An 18290-nucleotide genomic window follows, 5' to 3' on the forward strand; every position below is an offset into this window, starting at 1 on the left:
AGCAAAAGGGATTTTGCATATGTGAGTAAGTTAAGGATCATGAGATGGGAGATGATCCTGGTTTATCCAGGTGGGTCCATGTAACCCCAAATCTGGGGAGGGTCAGAGCCCGCAGCAGGAGATGTGGCCACAGAAGCAAGAAGTTGGAGAGATGCAAGCAAGGGGCCACAAGGAGCATGGGTACATCTAGAAGCTTAACAGGGCAGGACACAGATGTCCCCATAGGGCCTCTGGAAGGAACTCAGCCTTGCTAACTCTTGATTTTAGCCCCTGAAGACTCTTCTTGGACTTCCAGCCTCCAGAGCTATAAGAGAATAAATCTGCACTGTTTGGGTCACTGGCTTGGACTGATTTGCTACCAGCCCTGGGAAGCGATTCAGGTTCCTGAGGATGCAGCACGTGCAGAGTGCTCAGGACAGTCGGGGTGAGCGGGTGGGTGATGCCACACTGCGCCGCCAGGCTGCACACAGGAGGCAGGAGAGGGCCGCGGGGCCAGAGGAGGCGCGTAAGCACCATGTGGCCCAAAACAATGTAAATTCACTCTCTGACATTCAAAAATCTGGAATCAGGATGTTGGCGTGTCTGAGTGGGGCTCTGTGGGAGAATCTCCCCATGCTCTCTCCTGGGTCCTGGCGTTTCCGGGCAGTCTTTGGTGACCCTTGGCTTGTAGAGGCATCACTCAATCCCCACCTCTGCATCCACTGGCCTTATTCTGTCTCTATCTTTATCTTCTACTCTGTTATGCAGACACCAGTTACTGGATTTAGGGCTCACCCTAAACCCATACAATTTCATCTTAATTACCTCTGCAAACTCACTCTTCCCAAATGACATCCTGTTCACAGGACATGAATCTTAGAGGACACTATCTGACCCACTACTTCCAGGAGGAGCCTGGGGCTGAACTGTGTCCTGAAACCTGCGCCAGGGATTTAGTGGGGAGGACAGTGTGCCAGAGACTGGGTGCGGAAGGCTGGGGCCTCCAGGGCACAGAGCGGGTCCAGCATGGCTGGGCTGCAGGGTGCAGGAGGCCAGGCTGACGCGCTGGATCAGGGAGAATCCCGAGGACGCCGCGCCTGCCTTTGGTCGCGCAGTCTGAACGCTTGTCTGCCAGTGGGCCTGGGCCCTATGACAGCCGGGATGCTCTGAAATCATGTTCCTAAGATTCTTCCAGGTGAAAATGACTCCCTTTCCCTCTTTTTATACAAGTGCAATGGTAGCGCTGGGCGGTTTCCTTTGTTGGAGTTAGCAGTTAACAACCGCATCTCAGCGTTCACGTTTTATGTTTGAGATTACATGAGAACATGGAATCCCAGAGTCTGGCCACCAGCCCTGCAGGGCCATTTAAAGGATTTATGTAAGAAGGGACAGCACCAGATTTGTGCTTTGTAAAGCCATTTGGGTCCTATTAGAAAAGAAATGCAACCTTCTGTGCAGATGCTGTAATAAACATTTCCTGAAATATGATAATGTAATTTTATTTATCAAATCAGAAATTTATTATCAACATGCTCCTCGAATTATTACTGCCTAGGTTAGATTCTGGGAACTCAAATTCATTTTCCTTCCTTAGATTTTTTTTTTTCTCCCTGGGCAGGGAACACTGAACTAGAGACCAGGCAACGTGAGAAGATGTCTGTTCCCCTAACATTTGACTTTGACCCTCCGTGAATAGTTCTTTCTTCATGGATAAATAGCAGTAGTGATTACCTGTCTCTATGAGTTGTCAGAATTAAGCAAGGTGACATGTAAAGTGTTGCCCTAGTACCCGATACAGAGTAGCCACACTACCTGTGAAATCCACGTAACAAGCTCAAAATTGTGCCTGGCACGCAGCAGCACTCAGTGAAGGTCAGCTGCCAATATTACCAGGACTGCTAGTAACATCAGGGCATCGTGGTAGGGCTGGGGCTTGTCTGTGGTCCCTGCCCTCCGTGGAAAGCAGGAGAAAGAGGGGAGAGACAAATCATAGTTAACAAGTAGCCATGATGTGTAGTTTCTTAATTGTTACCTAGTTTGTGGGAGACGCCATGCAAAGACGGTGAGACTCCACAATGTGAGAAACAAGTTCTTTAGCTTCCAGCCCCGCATCAGCTTGCTGGTGGGTGGGTGCAAGGGCCCCACTCAAGCTGACCAAGACAAGCCAGTAGCCCAGGTGAACCCCATTAGTTCAGCCTGAGCCCCAGCAGGTGCCTCTGGGCATCCTCCCCAAAGCCCATCTGTTTGCCCCGCCCCAGCTCTGAATGTCTTTGCCTCCCTCCGTTATCGGTAACGTGGGCACCCCCTGTGGGCCTGGGTCTGCGTGGGGTGTCTCAAACGCGGAAGTCAGGCTGAGTTGTCTGGTGCTCAGCCAGGCTGGCAGGAAGTCCCAAGGACTCCTTCCTCAGTCTGACAAGCTAACTTTGGCTCCATCATCAAGTAAAGCTCCTCACAAGTGGTCTCAGCACCCCTGTCTACACTACCTCCCTTCATCCAGCAGCATCTACCCACCAGTCCAGCGAGGCTGGTCTCTGCCTCCGAGCTGGCTGCTCCTAATGCTGTCACCGCTGCTGCCTGTAAGGCCCTGACTGCAGCTCCCTGGGGGGCAGGGGGAGCCCCAGGGCTCTCTGGAGCAGATGCTGGCATCGCTGAATTGTGGTTTAGAGCACAATACGGGGAAGTTCCTGTAAAAGTGAGGATGTAGGTTTAGGTGCTTTACCAGTGAGCACATTAGAAATGACTGAGACAGACGCTCACCACGACAGGAGCATGGACTAGCCAGCTCCCGGCCACCAAGCCGGGGCTCACCCTGGGCGGTGCACCGGGACCGGGACCACAGGCCAGCACAGGGAGAGGCGGGACCAGGGTGCAGGGCCCCCCATTTGCCTTTTCCCACGTCTCCTACTACCTGCATCCATGTCAACAATTGTTTCATTCTCTAGTGGTGAAACAGCCACAGGCTTCCACTTCACAGATGTGGCTCTTTCTCCACCAGGTTTATTTGCCTTTATTGCTGCATAAGATTGCCGGCAGAGTCCTCAGAAAGCGCCCGCCAAGGGGCACATGCAGAGATGTCCTCACTGCCTCCTTCGCCATCTGAATCAGAGCCATTTCTGAGCTTTATCTTTTTAAAATAGCCCAGCTGACATTTTATGTTTTGTTTTATTTGGAGGCTGGGGAATAATTCAAGCGCAAGAACGGGGTTTTATAGCCTCTCCTGCATACTTTTCACCAAAGTGTCATTTTTCTCAGCTCTGAAATTATGGGCCTGTCCTCAGAGAACATTGTCACAGCCTGTCCCACCCACGAAACACTTCTAATGCCCTTCCTGAACGAACGAGCCCATTTGCAGCAAGATGACGTGTTGGAGCTGAGATCTGATCAATGTGAAAAATAGAGCCGGAGGAAATGGTCCTCAAACCGGCTGACACACAGGCTCTGATAAGACGCTTTGCTCATAAAATGTTACTCTTATTAAAATCCCAAGTGACTCAGGCTCTCCGTCTCCTCCATGTGGCTTTGTAGATTCTGTCTGGTGAGTCACCTACAATGGAATTCATTTTCTCAGAGCTCAGGAACCCGGCCGAGTCCTCCCCAGCTCCTCCTAAAAAGCAGTGATCATCGCCTCACCGCCGTTCATTTGCACTGGGAGCCGTGCTAATGGTCAGAAGGGCTTTTATTCCCATTCTCCAGATGAGGAGAATAAGGCTCAGCATAAGATGCCTACAATTGTATAACTACTATATCAATTTCCTATTGCTGTGTAACAAATAGCCACTAACTTTAAAGCCTAGAACAACTCTCATTTTTCTCCCTCGCTGTTTCCCTGGGTCAGGAGTCGGGGCACAGCTTAGCTGGCTCCTCTGCTCAGGGTGTCCCACGCTGCCATGCAGGTGCCCGCTGGGCTGCACTCCCTTCTGGACCTTGCTGGGCCTCTCCCAAGTTCTCGTGGCTGGTGGCAGCATTCAGTCCCTTGTGGCTGCAGGACTGAAGTCCCCCTTTCGTTGCTGGCTCTCAGCTCCTAGAGGCTTGTGCAGCCGCAGCCCTGGGGTCCGCTCACGCATGACCACACATGGCTTCGAAGCCTGCAAGGGAGGATGCCTCGCTGCCGTGTGCTGAGCTGGAGTGTGGTGTAGTGTGGTCTTGGGAAGGACGCCTGTGTTCTCCTTGCATTCCCTTGGCTAGAAGCCTTTCACCCTCTGCCTTCTGTTGCGTCATCTGCAGAATGAGAACTTGCTCCCGGGCTGTGTGACGGACTCTGTCATCATCAGATGTCACCCTGAGGTCATGTCTTCTGAAAGCCCTTCCCTGGCCGCCTACAAAAGCAGGGCCCTTGTTGCGCTCTTCTCCAGACCCTCAGAACACCTGCCCCGGCTCATGATCATCTCGTTTGCTCATGAGCTTCCCTCCCAGGTGGCAGCTCCCTTCAGCTGGGTCTGTCTCCCTCCCTGCGGATTCCCCTGATCACGGAGGGGACATCCCAGAAATGCCTGAGAATCTTAGGACTTTGTGCCAAGAGTGGACACAGAGTGAACACGAGCCCGTATCAGATATTTGTCCCGCACCACAGAGGAAACAAGCACAGGCAGGGTTCACCCCGATAGTTGAAGGGGCTGGGGTGCACCCCAATCCATCTGCTCCTGAGCAGGCCTCACCCGGATGGGATAGCCTTGTTGCTGGGGCTGTGGGGTGTAGCTCACCAGGCCCCCCACTCCTGTGCCCTGTTTGGTCCTCGTGACATGAGGGGATGGGCCACATGGATGTGGGCTCAGGTGGGCAGCGGGCCTGTCCAAGGTCACTGTATGGTCAGTGGGGACCCCTGGCTGCCACTCTCAGTTTGCCGGCCACCCCCACCTTCTGCCCAGCCAGGGGTGGTAGCTTCCTGTGGCTGCTGCAGCAAATTACTACAAAATTGGTGCCTTAAAACAACACAAATGCATTATCTCACCTTTCTGGCCAGAAGACTGAAATCAGGGTGTCAGCAGGGCCACGCTCCCCAGTGACTCTCAGGGGAAATCCTTGTCTTTCTCTTCCAGCCTCTGGGGGCCCCTGGTGTTCCCTGGCTCGCAGCCGCATCACCCCAGTCTCTGCCTCCGTCTCCACAAGCCTTCCCTCCTTTGTGCCTGTGTGTCCAAGTCTGCACCTCCCAAAGTCAATAGTAGCCCTAGGATGATTTCATCTCAGGATCCTTAACTAATTCCACAGGCTCTATTTCCAGATAGGGTCACATTCTGAGGTCCAGTAGACATGAATTCTGGGGAGACCCTTCACCCCAGTACACCAGGTCACCTCTCCTTAGGCCTTCCACCCACCACCTTTTGTTGGTCTGACAGCCGGGTCTGTCCTGTCCACATGCACCCCACCATTTGTGCTAAAGCTGCCCTGTTCCTTCTTCCCTGGGCTCCATGGGGTCTGTGCCACCACCCCACACTGCACCCAGCCCATGTATCACCCTCTCCCACTGCTTCTGAGCTGCAGAAGGGGAGACTGCATCCCCAGCCTCTGCTACCCAGCGCTCTACCCGGACCTGCCTGGAGGAGACATTTGAGAAATGTTCATGGAAGCAAACGGACTGGGAGACAAGGGAGTGTGGAGAGGAGGAAGGGGACAAGGTTGCAGGCAGACAGAAGAAGAGAGGTGAGAGGAAGGAAGGGAAGAAGGGTGGGGGCAGGTAAGAACCCCAAGAGAGAGCGTGAGGGCATGCAGCCTCCGTGGAGGCAGAAGCTTCCGGCTGTGACCCCTGTGGACACTTTGGGGTCATGCTTCCAGAGCCCCGACCCCACCACCTCTGAGATACGCACACCCCAGACAAAGCCATCCCAGTCCCAGTAACACCTTATGGCCTCACGTGCACTTTAACATTTGCTGCTGTGTTGCCAACCTTGATGAGGGTTATTTTCCCTTTGCTCACCCTTTCTTGAGAAGCCCATCTTGGAGGTGCCCTGGACAGGATCCGGGTGCGGATTTGATCCACAAACACCTGACTGTAGGTCTTCTGATTTTGTGTTAATTTGGTAAGTTCTCGAGTTCATCCTCTCCAAAGGGACTTCACAATCTCTGTGGTCACCATGGATGTTTTTGTGAACTTGGCAGTGGGGTCCCATTGCTTAATGCTTGTCAATATCATGGGCTTAAAAAACCCACAGTGAAAATGAAAATTTTAATATAAAGGTGAGCATTTCTTTTTTTCCCAAAGCCATAGACACTGCATCACATTATTACAAATAATCAGGGTGTTTTCGGGTAGAATTACTATTTGGTAAACTCAGGAGCAAGTACTTTTTATTTCAAGGAATGCTGTCATTGGCCTCAGAAGATTTGACATTTATTATAAATGAGTGAGTGGGTTTGCATTTCTAAAATCCACGGTCTTAATATAGAACTTTGGAAAGTATGTGCATGTTAATGGTAAGTATTTGGGGCTGGAGGTGTCAGCTGAGCGTGCGGAAGGCTGGGCTTGCTTACACCCATTCCTCCTTTCCTGTCTCACCTGTTTCCTGTGTGCTGACAAAGATCCTCACCCCCGCCAAATGTTTCTTGGGCTCTGCTGAGTTCTTTTGCAACTAAGGCACAACTTCTGGGCTGCCACATTGGTCTCCGCACTGTCTGATCTTAGCAAGAGCCTGTCAGGTCAGGCGAGCCAGAATCTCCCACCCTCCATTCTGATCGGGTTCTCATCCCCCAGCTGGTGTCTGATGCCCTGACCCACCTTCAGCGAGAATCCTAGTGGGTCGCTTTACACAGAATCTCCCCCCAGCGCTGATGTTTCTAGCTGGTCCTTCTCTTAATTCCTTGACCCCCACCTGCTCCTTGGCTCTTAATTCCCATTTATTCATATTGTGGTCAGAATTGAGCTCATTCTAGGCTAAGGTTTCTTTTCCCCTATTGCACCTGTCCTGAATACAATCTGTTTTTACCACTTTAATTACTGTCCAGCTCTGGTTTTTCTCTGACAGCATCTATTAGCAACAGGCACCATGCCAGGCAGGGTGCAGAGGAGAAGAAGGCAGAGGCCCTGCCTTTCAAAAGCACAACTTGGAGTTGGAAACCTTTGGCTATAATGGTGACATTGAGCAGAACTTTCCAGAAACTCTCCAGCCCAGACTTGCTGTGTTCATGCATGTGATTCACTATGTTATTCTAAAAAGGGATCCTCAAACTTTCTCCCTAAAGGACCAGATAATAAATATTTTAGGCTTTGAGGGCCACAGTGATCTCTAGTGTACATTCCTTCACATTTTTGCATTGTGAATGTGTTTTGTTTTTACAACCCTTTAAAAATGTCCAGGTCCTTCTTAGCTCACAGACCATTCACAAAGACTGGCGGGGGTGCTGGGGGCGGCTGATTTCTGACCTGGATGAGTTACAGACCCTTCTGGGAGATTACACGGCAAGATGCGAAGGCCAAATTCCATCAGGAAGGGTTGTATCTATACCTGCAGGCAGAGACCGTGTCTCCCACTTCTGGGAGTCACCAGGCCAGAAGTTGTTAGGAGTAATAACTTTGTATGGGAACAGATGGTAGCTACATTTATTGTGGTGAGCATTTTATAATGCGTATAAATGTTGAATCACTATGTTGTACACCTGAAACTAGTATAATATCATATGTCAACTGTATTTCAATTAAAAAAATGATTAAGGAGAAAAAGAATATCCAGGAGAAAAATATTCACACAATCCACTTGCAGTTCCAGGAAAGAGAAGGAAGCAGGAACACAGGCTTTCTGTTATCATCCTAATTACTCCCCTGCCTCCCATCTGAGATCTCAGCCCAGGGAGAGATAGGCTCGCTGGCTGTTGCCAGGGTTTGTCCCCAAGTGTCCTATCTGTCATGTGCTCATCAATAAGCTCCAGGAATCACATTTTCAGCTTCTTTGTTTTCTCTTACAGAGACATCAAGCCAGACAACATATTGCTGGATGAACACGGTAAGCCTGCTGTGAATGCTCTATAGGGCTGCTCTTTCGGTGGGGTGTTTGAGGACCTGGGAATCCTGTAAATCAGGTTTCCAGGTTGTCTGGAAAGCCTTTCTTGATTTCATCTTAGTGGGTGAACAGCCATGTGAATTTCTGGTCTGTGTCCTGCCACGTGAGTCAAGTGCAATGTATTTGAAGGTTTCGCATCTGAAGACATCGCTGCTCCACCCTGGTGTGAAAACAGCAGGTTGGAGGGGGAAATGGCAAAAGGGTTGGGAATCCCTGAGTTCCCCACCCCATCTCCTCTGCCTATGAAACTGTGGCTTCAGAAAAGTCCCTTTCCTGTCTGAGCCTCAATGTCATCTTCTGTAACACAGGGAAAAGGGTGCCCACTTTCTAGATGGTCATGGAGTCAAACGGGATAGTGTATGCCTGGCATGTCAGAAGCCAGTAATCAGGAACTCTCTAAGCCTCCCCTCGCCAAGGCTTCTTAAGCTTTTACTGCACACAGATCCTGAGCATCTTGTTAAACCAATTCAGTGGGTCTGGGAGGGGCCTGGGATTCTGCATTTCTGAGGGCTCCCAGGTGAGGCGTACGCCGCTGGTGCAGCGGCCATACTTCGAGAAGCTAGGCTCCATGTCAGGGGCTCTCCCACTAGTCTCACTAGAATCCCCTGGGGGACATGGTAAGAACAAAAAGCCAGACGCTGTCCTACATCAGGAAGCCTGGGCCAACCCCAGGGATGACATGCTCAGCTAAGTCAGACCCACAGGTCTAGGGCGTGCCCAGCGATACCCAGCCTGGCTGACCTAATGGTCGACTGCAGTTCGATGCCAACGGCAGCTTTGCAGCCCCCACCGCAGACAGCCTTGGAGGCTAACCTCCCTAACACTGCTTCATGGGCTTGTCCCCAAGGGCTTGCAGGAGGGTGGGCTGCAATGAGCAGGGGGACTTTTCCGAAGTGTTGCCGAATTGTTCAGAGGCGAGTCTGTCCAACTCCAAGCCAGTCTGCCTGGCCCCAGCAGGCTGAAGCACTAGCCTCTTTCTGAAGCCCCTGTAGGACCTCATATGTGTCACCAGCCTATCGCGGGGAATCCTACCCTGCTGTGTAAACCCCTTGGTATTGGGAGGTGGAGCGGAAGTGGAGGATGGGACCATCTGGGCTGGAGTTTTCTGCCGGATGCTGAAAGCAGAGTGGGTGCTTTGGGGTGGTGAGTTGAGACCCCTGTGCTCCTGAATGGAAGGCCAGTGATGGCCCTAAGACCCCAGGGCTGCTGGGCACAGCTGAGGATGCAAGTCATAATCCCCAGTTTGTATGTAAAAGTCAGGATCCCCAGACGTGGAGCTCAGCTGACCGACCCTTCAGCTGGCTGTGTGTCTTTGGGCAAGTTGCTTCTCCTCTCTGAAGCTCGGCCTTCCCAGCAGTAAAACGGAAGTAATACTGCCCTGCAGGGGTGCTGAAGGTCCAAGAGGAGACAGTGAAGGTCGGCCACTGTTGCTCATACGTGTGGGCTCCCCAGGCAGTGCAAACGGGAAACTTAGGAGCCGGGATTTCTCAGGATTCTCTAGGAGAGAAGGACCTGGGAGGAGCTCATGGCGTGACCCTCCTGTCCCTGATCATGACAGACACACTCATCAGCTTTTCTTTTCCTTCTTAGGCATTGTTGCCTTTTTTCCCTCCAGCTTTATGGAGGTGTGACTGGCAATAAAAATTGTATATATTTAAGTTGTACAATGTGATTGTTTTAAGGCATGGAACATAACAAGTTAATATATGTATATGGTGTGAAATGGTCACCACAGTCAAGTTAATTAACATATCCATCACCTCACATGGTTCCCTTTTCATTGTGTGTGGTGAGAACATTTAAGAGTGGCCCTTGTAGCAAATTTCCAATGTACAACACAGTCACCATGCTGTACATCAGATCCCTTTAACCTCCGGTCAGCTGCATTACAACACGGTTTGCAGAACAGGGAACTGTGCATTGCTGTTTAAAGAGTTTGATCGTCGGTCTCATTAAGTGTTTTCTCGGAGAACAAGTTGGTTGTCTGTGTTTGCAGTGAAATATAAGCGTAATTGAATAAATGCATTAATATTTTATTAATAATGTTCAAGATCTGCTGGTTACACAAAATCCAAGACTCTCGTACAAGCTTCTCTGCTCCCCCCAGTGTCTGCTTTGCATTCTGATCTTCCTGGCTGGGTTTTATCTTCTAGAATGGGCACTTTAATTCTGCTCTGGGATTTGAGGTTTCTTGGCCGGCAGGACAAGGACAGACAGACCATACCTGCAGGTAGAATGAAGCTTTTAGGAAGACAGAGCGTCTTAGGGGAATGGGGTGAAGAGCTGGGTGTGCTTTAGGGCTGATGGCAAACAGCCCAAGGAAATGGGGGGTTTAAGCTGTAGAAGGACTGGGAGGAGTTGCATTCATTCTCTTCATTCATTCATTCATTCATTTGGTACATAAGGAAGGGTAATGAAAAGCACGTAATGGTAATGACACAACTAGAAACACCCAGTTAGCTCACAGGTCTTGAGGATTAAGCTCTTGTAGGCGAGGCTTGCACCTAAGACTGAGGTCAGGTAGGGTCAGCTGGGAAGCTCCAGTGATGGCTGTACCCCTCGCGGGTCTGAGGTCACCCGGCTGCAGGCACATCATGGCCTTGGCTGGCCTGCTAAGGGCTCAGCCCTGCTCCTCATGAGTCCATCAGGCAGGCCAGCCCCGCGTGGCCTCACACAGCCGTGCACAAGCAGTAGCAGGGGGAGCCCCATCGCTAAGCCTCCACCTCTGTCACATTTGCTACCATCCCAGGGGGCAGAACAAGTCGCATGACCCAGCCTAGGGCTGGGGGCGGAGGGGAGAGCCCTGCAAAGGTCACGGCAAGGGGGTGATCCAGAGAGGGGAACGCAGCCATCTGGGAGAGCTGCCTGCACAGGCGGGCACTTGGCCTCTTCACAGGGAGCGTGAATTCCCCAGAGCAGGGCCCAGAGCGGAGGGCCAGAGACTCTGTATTGAGGAAAGTGACTCTTTCATTTTTGCAGACCTACCGTAGGCCAGGCATTGTGCTAGGTGACCGAAGGCCCCAGAGCCACCTTGGTCAGGGCCTCGTGGGCTAGGGTGGCTGCTCTCAGCCACAGCCCCACAGCACCCAGGGAAGGGAAAAAGTCCTGGGGCCGAAGCCCCACCCTCAGAGGCACTGGTTTGATGCGCTGTCTAGGAGTGAGTGCTGGGTGGGGGGATTTTAAGGTTCCCAGGGGGTTCTAAGGCATGGCCAGGGTGAGGGAAGGACAGAAGGGTAACCTGGGCTGGGCTGGGCAAGATGGAAGGGCAGCGAGGTGGGCAGGACCAGGGAGGGCTCCCTGCATCCTCAGCGTGAGCAGGGACAACAGAGCTTTCGGCAGCAACTGAGAAAACCGTGGCGGGAGGCCACGGAGACCCCACAGGGCTGTGACTTTCTCACAGCTGGCTGTGACGTGTAGAGCGCCCTCTTCCCTAATGGGCTTTGGAACCAGCCCTTGGGGATCAGACACCTGACCTGGATCTTTAGTAACGGGTGTCAGCAGACTCATGGCAGAGCAAATTTGTTTTTCCTATTGTACTAACCGTGTCTTTTGTTTTCTGTCCCCGGATGCTTGAATTGTTCACATTCCAGGCTAACCCCGCTACCCTGATTACATCAGGGCCGGGTACCAGCCAGGGGCAGTCCCTGTACCCCCGAGCAAATTATTCTGTTAATTATTTGGACTAGCCAGTCCTAAACCGTGCGCCTGGCCCTACCTGTTCCTTCCCACAGAAACCCCCAGAAGGGCTCCTGCCCATGTTCCCAGCCCCACCTGTGCCTGCCCCATGCATCCCGTGTGGCCCCCGTGGTGTGGCATGCCCCCTCCTCTTGGGAACTGTAACAAGCTTTTTTCAGTGGCAGTGATCTCCTGACCTGTTGGCTTTACTATACCTCAAATTTTCTATTAATAGGCTGTGTGTCAGAGCACTTATTAACTGGACCCATTTCAAAGACTTGCCCTCCATCGGCACTAACATATCTATTGGCCAGTATGGTGAGTGCACCCCACACCGGCAGTGACCAGCAGCAGCGACACCCACCCCTCCCTTCCCAAAACATCCTATGTGCCGCCTCCACCCTGCCGGGAGGAAGAGCCTCCCAGAGATGAACCAAGGAGGCACATGTTGTTTCTGCTGCCTCCAATCTAGGGATTGGAGTCCCTGAAAAGAAAGCTAGCAGGAGAGCTGGGGACAGAGGTGTCCCTGCCAGGTGTGAGGAGCCATAGCCACAGGGGGTGCCATTAATCAGACAGGGTTCCAAGTGTTGGAGGACAAAGTGTGGGAACGGGATTTAAAGCCACCCTGGGCACCTTTGGAGGACAGCATGAGATTCTTTTCAGAAGCCTTCAGGGAAGAGACATGCCATGCAATGCCACGGGAGGGCCCTGAAGACCTAAAGACTGGGTGCAGCGGTCTCGGGGGGCCCCCAGTAAATAGCCCCTGTATTAGTTTCCTACTGCTGCTGAAACAAAGTCACACAAACCTAGAGGCTTCCTCATCAGGTTATTGGCTCGGTGCTGGTGGAGGTTTGAGGCAGGGTCCTGCCCCCTCCAAGGGCACTCTGCAGCTGTCTGCTGGCTTCAGGGCTCCTTCAGCTTGTGGCAGGAGAACCCCAATCTTCACATGTGTGTCTCTGCAAATTTCCCTTTTCTGTAAGAACCCCACCGGTCATGTTAGATTAGGGCCCATCTGCCCCAATAGCATCTCAGCTTAATTACATCTGCAATGACCATATTTCCAAACAAGGTCACCTTCTGAGGTGCTGGGAGTTAGGACCTCAACGTAGAAATTTGGTGGGGACACAATTCAACTAGTCACAGCCCTGTCTTCCCCACGTGGGATTTTAACAAATAAAACAAGGAAATAGCAGATAGAGATCAAGATATCATCTTCATTGCTGATCAAAGCTTGAATTTGTGTGAGTCAAAAGGGGCTTCACACTCCAGGACTGCAGAGAAAGGAGGCGTCACCACCCAGGCCCGCACCCGAGTTGGGGAGGGGCACTCGAGTCACACCCAGAGCTCAGAGGACACGCAGAGGGGTCTGGCCCCTGCTAACAGGAGATCAGGCACAGCCGCGCCAGGCAGCCTGGTTTGTTATCCCAAACGACCCTTCGCGTAACCGCTGCCCCTGCCTCGGGTGAGTGACGGGACGTGCAGAGGGCTCACAGTGAGTTCATTTCAAGCCCTTTCCTGCCAGATTGTGAGTTTCTGTGTGTCTGCTCACACTGGATCCAAATGCCAGCTCTGTCCGGTAGTAATCGTCCTAACTGCCCCCAGTTCCCAGAACAGTGTTTGTTACTGGGCTGGAGTCGTGTGGCCCGGCCCCTGGCTTCACGAGCACCTTTGTGTGGGGAGGAGGCTGGACTGGGTCGGGGAAGGTGACGGGATGCTCTGGGGAAGGCAGTGACTTTGCCGTCCGATCAGGTGGAGAGGCTCCATCCCTGGGCAGGTGCCCTCAGTCAGCCCATCTTAGCTGTCGGGCTTCAGTGCCCTCAGGGGAGGGCAGCTCAGTGAAGTGGGGGGCCAACAGACCTTGGGGGTCAGACCTCCTTGGGGCTTGAGCTCTGACTCCAGGGCCTTGGGCTAGATTGCCACTTCCTCAGCTCTTCACAGCACCAAGGGGGTGCTGATGCACGTGACCAGAAGTCCTGCTCAGGAAAGACCCCCACCACCCCACCCCACCACCCCCGGTGAGCTTGCTCCTCCTTTCCTGCGGTCCCAGAGAGACAGCCCCTGCTTTGTTCCCAACTTCCAGACCTCGCCTGAGTGCAGCTCACTGGCAGAACCTACATCTTACCTAGAACCCTCACTGCAGGACAGTCAGGAAATGTAGTTGCCCCCTTTCTGGCCCTGGTGATACAGGAAGTAGCAAGGAAAGGAGTGGAAAGGATCCTCAGCATCCAAACATAGCCTCCAGACAGGTGCCTCTTAGGGTCTTTGCAAAGGCTGGATGATGGCAGGGAAGTGCTGTAAAAATCTCTCCACAATGTTGTTCATTGTGCTTAATGTGAGGGCACAAACTTCCAGTACAGAGGTGAAAGGGACATGCATTGGTCAGGAAGGCTTAGCTCTGCTGGCAGCTCCATGTGAGGAACCACGGAAGAACAGAGGAAGGGAAGGAAGCCGAGAATGTTGAGTTTGCACAGGAGCCGCAGGTGGTGTCTGTGTAGCATCAGCTTAAACAGGGTGCAGGTGCCAAGCAGCTTTAGGAAGTCCCGGTCCATCCGAGGGAAGGCGTTACAGCCAGCAGGGGAAGTCACTGGAGCCCGGGAGGTCACAGGAACCTGGCTGTTGTTTTACCCTGGTCACTAATGCACAGAGGGAGCCTGGGGCAGGCGGACTGTGGTGGAAGCCGAGCATTCCCACCATGACCACACAGGGGAGGAGGTCAAATCAAGTAGAAGAAAAGAGTCATTTCATTCTTTATCGGGCAAAAGCATGCCCCAAACGGGAGTCAGTCTTCCCCCTGCTTAAGCCAAATGAAGCCTGGATAAGCTTCTGCCATGGAATCTGATTTGGTTTTTTTGTTTTCTTTTTTGTTTTTTCTGCTGTCCTGCCGTAAGTTCATCATGACCTCATGAAGAGAAGCGGGTGGGGAAAGTGACCTTGAGAAGGCCGGCGGCAGCGTTACATCGCACTGACTTCGAAGCACAGTTATTATGAGCAGTGAGCTCAGAGTTGCCAGGGCGCTGCGAGCCTGCCTGGGAGATGGAGGGGCAGCTGGGCCTCGGCCCTGACCCTCACGCCTTGGGCTTCCCACTGTTTCTTTTCAGCAGTGCCACTCTGACCTCTGGCTTGGCTGTGACGCACACCCTGTAAACTAGCTATGGTGGGGACAGAGGTTCGTGAGAGACTTTCCTCCAAATTAAAGTGTGCTAAAGGGAAAGAAGGCAGAGGACAGTGTGGAAGGCAGTCACCTCTTGGAGACTGGCTCCCTCCAAGACTGTAGAAATAAATGTTGAATTAAGCCACCCAGTCTACGGTACTCAGTTACAGCAGCCAGAACCGACTAAGGTACAGTCGGATACCACCCTCTGTGGTAGTGAGCTTCCTGTTCGTGGAAGTAGGCAAGCAAAGGCCAGATGTACTTCTCTCGTAATATAACTCTTGGGCCAGGCTTTGAATACTGAATGGAAGTCCACCAGGCAGGGGAGAAGGGAAAGCTGGGCATCAAAGGCTTGAAAGCGAGATGAATTTCTGTGTGTCCAGAGAAAGGAGAGAGAAGTCCAGGACGCATAAACAGGGCTGGGAGTATGACCACTGGGTACTGATACTCTCATCAGACATGCTAATGGGTCTCACACAGTATCCCAGGCTCCTTTTGTCTCTGAGTCTTGAATGTTTTCAATCTATAGAGAGCAAATAGTCTGAAACTCAGTTCATATTTGCACGTTTTGCAGTAAATCTCTGTTCTCCTGAGAAGGAGCTCATAGGGGACCTTGTACGACATTAATGCACACTTCCCCACATTTACTCACCCATGGGCAGCCCATGGGGACGTCGCAGCTCAGCAGGTAGCATGGCACAGGAAGCCCGAGGGCAATGCTGCTGTCTGGCATGCCTGCTGTACTGGGATTCCGGGGTGTAAACCAGCAGGTTGCCTCTGAGCTGCCCCAGAGCCCTCTACCCGCCCAGGGCCTGCAGGAAGCAAGGCAGCTCTGCCAGGGGCAGAAAGGGGCAGAGGGAAGCACCCCACTTGAGGATGAGACTGGGGACAGACCCCATTTCCCCCTGATGAGCTGCGTGACCTCGGACAGGTCGCTGGTCTCAGGAACTTTCTGTTACTCTCCTGCAGAAGGAAGGGTAGTCAGTATTTACTGAGGCTCTTTTTGTGGCCTAGTATGTGGTCTATTCTGGAGAATGTTCCATGTGCACTTGAGAAGAATGTGTATCCCGCTGCTTTTGGGTGTAGAGTTCTGTAGATGTCTGTTAGGTCCATGTGTTCTAGTGTGTTGTTCAGTGCCTCTGTGTCCTTACTTATTTTCTGTCTGGTGGATCTGTCCTTTGGAGTGAGTGGCGTGTTGAAGTCTCCCAAAGTGAATGCATTGCAGTCTATTTCACCCTTTTGTTCTGTTAGTATTCGTTTCACATATGCTGGTGCTCCTGTGTTGGGTGCATATATATTTAGAATGGTTGTATCCTCTTGTAGGACTGAGCCCTTTATCATTATGTAATGTCCTTCTTTATCTCTTGTTACTTTCTTTGTTTTGAAGTCTATTTTGTCTGATACAAGTACTGCAACACCTGCTTTTTTCTCCTTGTTGTTTGCATGAAATATCTTTTTCCTCCCTTGACTTTTAGTCTGTGCATGTCTTTGGGTTTGAGATGAGTCTCTTGTAAGCAGCATATAGATGGGTCTTGCTTTTTTATCCATTCTATTACTCTGTGTCTTTTGATTGGTGCATTCAGTCCATTTACATTTAGGGTGACTATTGAAAGATATGTACTTATTGCCATTGCAGGCTTTAGATTTGTGGTTACCAAAGGTTCAAGGTTAGCTTCTTTACTATCTTACTAACTTAACTCGCTTATTATAAACACTGTCTGATGATTCTTTATTTCTCTCCCTTCTTATTCCTCCTCCTCCATTCTTTATATGTTAGGTGTTTTATTTTGTGTTCTTTTATGTTTCCTTTGACTGCTTTATTTTTTGCTTTTAGTTAGTATTTGGTAGGTCTGCTTTCTTTGCTGTGATTTTATTTTCTCTGGTGACATCTATTTAGCCTTAGGAGTGCTTCCATCTAGAGCAGTCCCTCTAAAATACCCTGTTTAGGTGGTTTGTGGGAGGCAAATTCCCTCAACTTTTGCTTGTCTGGGAATTGTTTAATCCCTCCTTCATATTTAAATGATAATCATGCTGGATACAGTATCCTTGGTTCGAGGCCCTTCTGTTTCATTGCATTAAATATATCCTGCCATTCTCTTCTGGCCTGTAAGGTTTCTGTTGAGAAGTCTGATGATAGCCTGATGGGTTTTCCTTTGTAGGTGACCTTTTTTCACTCTCTGGCTGCCTTTAATACTCTGTCCTTGTCCTTGATCTTTGCCATTTTAATTATATGTGTCTTGGTGTTGTCCTTCTTGGATCCCTTCTGTTGGGAGTTCTGTGTGCTTCTGTGGTCTGAGCAACTATTTCCTCCCCCAGTTGGGGAAGTTCTCAGCAATTATTTCTTCAAAGACACTTTCTATCCCTTTTCCTCCCTCTTCTTCTTCTGGTACCCCTATAATATGGATATTGTTCCATTTGGATTGGTCACACTGTACTCTTAATATTCTTTCATTCCTGGAGATCCTTTTATCTCTCTCTGTGTCAGTTTCTCTGCGTTCCTGTTCTCTGGTTTCTATTCCATTAAGGGCCTGTTGCACCTCATCCAGTCTGCTTTTAAGTCCTTTCAGAGATTGTTTTGTTTCTGTATTGTCCCTCCCAACTTTATCCCTTAGCTCTTGCATTTTCCTCTGCAGCTCCATCAGCATGGTTATGACCTTTATTTTGAATTCTTTTTCAGGAAGATTGGTTAAGTCTATCTCCCCAGGTTCCCTCTCAGGGAGGAAGTCTGTGTGATTCTGGTCTGGATCAAATTTTTCTGCCTTTTCATGGCGATAGAGGTAGTCATGGGGAGTTGGCACGTGTGTCAGCTAGGAGAACAAAGTCCCTTCCCGCTTGCTCATCGCCTTCCTCTCCTGTGAGAATGGCGACCCCTAGTGGCTTGTGCTGGGCAGCTGGGGTTGATGGGGTCTCTGAGTCTGGCCTGAGCAGCTGTGGAGGATGTTCTGTGTGGCTGCTGTGGGTGTGGCTGGTTTTAGGCTGCTTCTCCGCTATGGCAGGGCCACACCAGAGGGGGAACAGGCAGGAGGCTGTTTATCACCATGAGGGGCCTCAGAGCTGCACTGCCGCCCAGGGCGTTAGGGTGCCTGGAGTTCCCCGGGATTCCCAGTTACTGGACTGATTGTGCCGGGACCCCTCTGTCCAGTTGGGGGTCCCTGTCCCTTTAAGATTTTCAAAAAGCACTCACTTTTCTTTTGTCCCAGTGGTGCTGGCTGTGGGGACCCAATCGCAGGTTTTACTGTTCCGTTTCCCTAGTATCCATCACACTGTGCACTGTGTGTCTGCACTCCCAGTGTGGATGGCTAGGACTGGGTATTTAGCAGTCCTGGGTTCCCTCTCCCTCCCCGCTCTGACTCCTCTCCTCCCACCGGGGAGCTGGGATGGGTGTGCGCTCCGGTTCCGCTGGGCCGTGGCTTGTATCTTACCCCCTTTGTGAGGCACTGGGTTCTTGCAGGTGTAGATGTAGCCTGGCTGTTGTACTGTATGTTCTGGTCTCTCTT

General features: G+C 51.3%; 1 protein-coding gene across 3 annotated transcripts in view; it reads left to right on the plus strand.

The window, feature by feature from the left end:
- The window catches only part of STK32B (serine/threonine kinase 32B), a 315037-nt gene that overhangs the window by 251824 nt on the left and 44923 nt on the right, over positions 1-18290 (plus strand). For all 3 annotated transcript variants that reach the window (XM_036991086.2, XM_073237856.1, XM_036991081.2), the window contains exon 5: positions 7873-7910. In XM_036991086.2, coding sequence (XP_036846981.2) covers positions 7873-7910 — 38 coding nt within the window. The remainder of the gene's footprint in view (positions 1-7872; positions 7911-18290) is intronic.

Source organism: Manis javanica, chromosome 5, assembly GCF_040802235.1.
Source record: "Manis javanica isolate MJ-LG chromosome 5, MJ_LKY, whole genome shotgun sequence".
NCBI classification, from domain to species: Eukaryota; Metazoa; Chordata; class Mammalia; order Pholidota; family Manidae; genus Manis; species Manis javanica.